A 239-nucleotide genomic window follows, 5' to 3' on the forward strand; every position below is an offset into this window, starting at 1 on the left:
CCAGTGTGCGATGGTGCACGGGGGGGGACAAGACAGGGGGTCCCCACAGCAGCAGGGCACCCAGGAGCTCACCCTGGCGTGCCGTGTACTCGTTGTCCTCGATGAGCCGCGCCAGCCCGAAGTCAGCGATCTTACACACCAGGTTGTCTCCCACCAGGATGTTGGCAGCACGCAGGTCCCGGTGGATGTAGTTCATCCTCTCGATGTAAGCCATCCCCGCTGCGATCTGGGTGCGGGGA

The 239-nt window shown here is 64.0% G+C and overlaps 1 protein-coding gene across 1 annotated transcript in view; it reads right to left on the minus strand.

Moving 5' to 3' along the window:
- The window catches only part of LOC104524113 (tyrosine-protein kinase Yes), a gene marked incomplete at its 5' end in the record, with an annotated part of 2,421 nt that overhangs the window by 1,140 nt on the left and 1,042 nt on the right, over window positions 1–239 (minus strand). The window contains 1 exon segment of the mRNA XM_029084702.1: window positions 73–234. Coding sequence (XP_028940535.1) covers window positions 73–234 — 162 coding nt within the window.

Source organism: Antrostomus carolinensis, unplaced genomic scaffold, assembly GCF_000700745.2.
Source record: "Antrostomus carolinensis isolate BGI_N321 unplaced genomic scaffold, ASM70074v2 scaffold42920, whole genome shotgun sequence".
Taxonomy (NCBI): domain Eukaryota; kingdom Metazoa; phylum Chordata; class Aves; order Caprimulgiformes; family Caprimulgidae; genus Antrostomus; species Antrostomus carolinensis.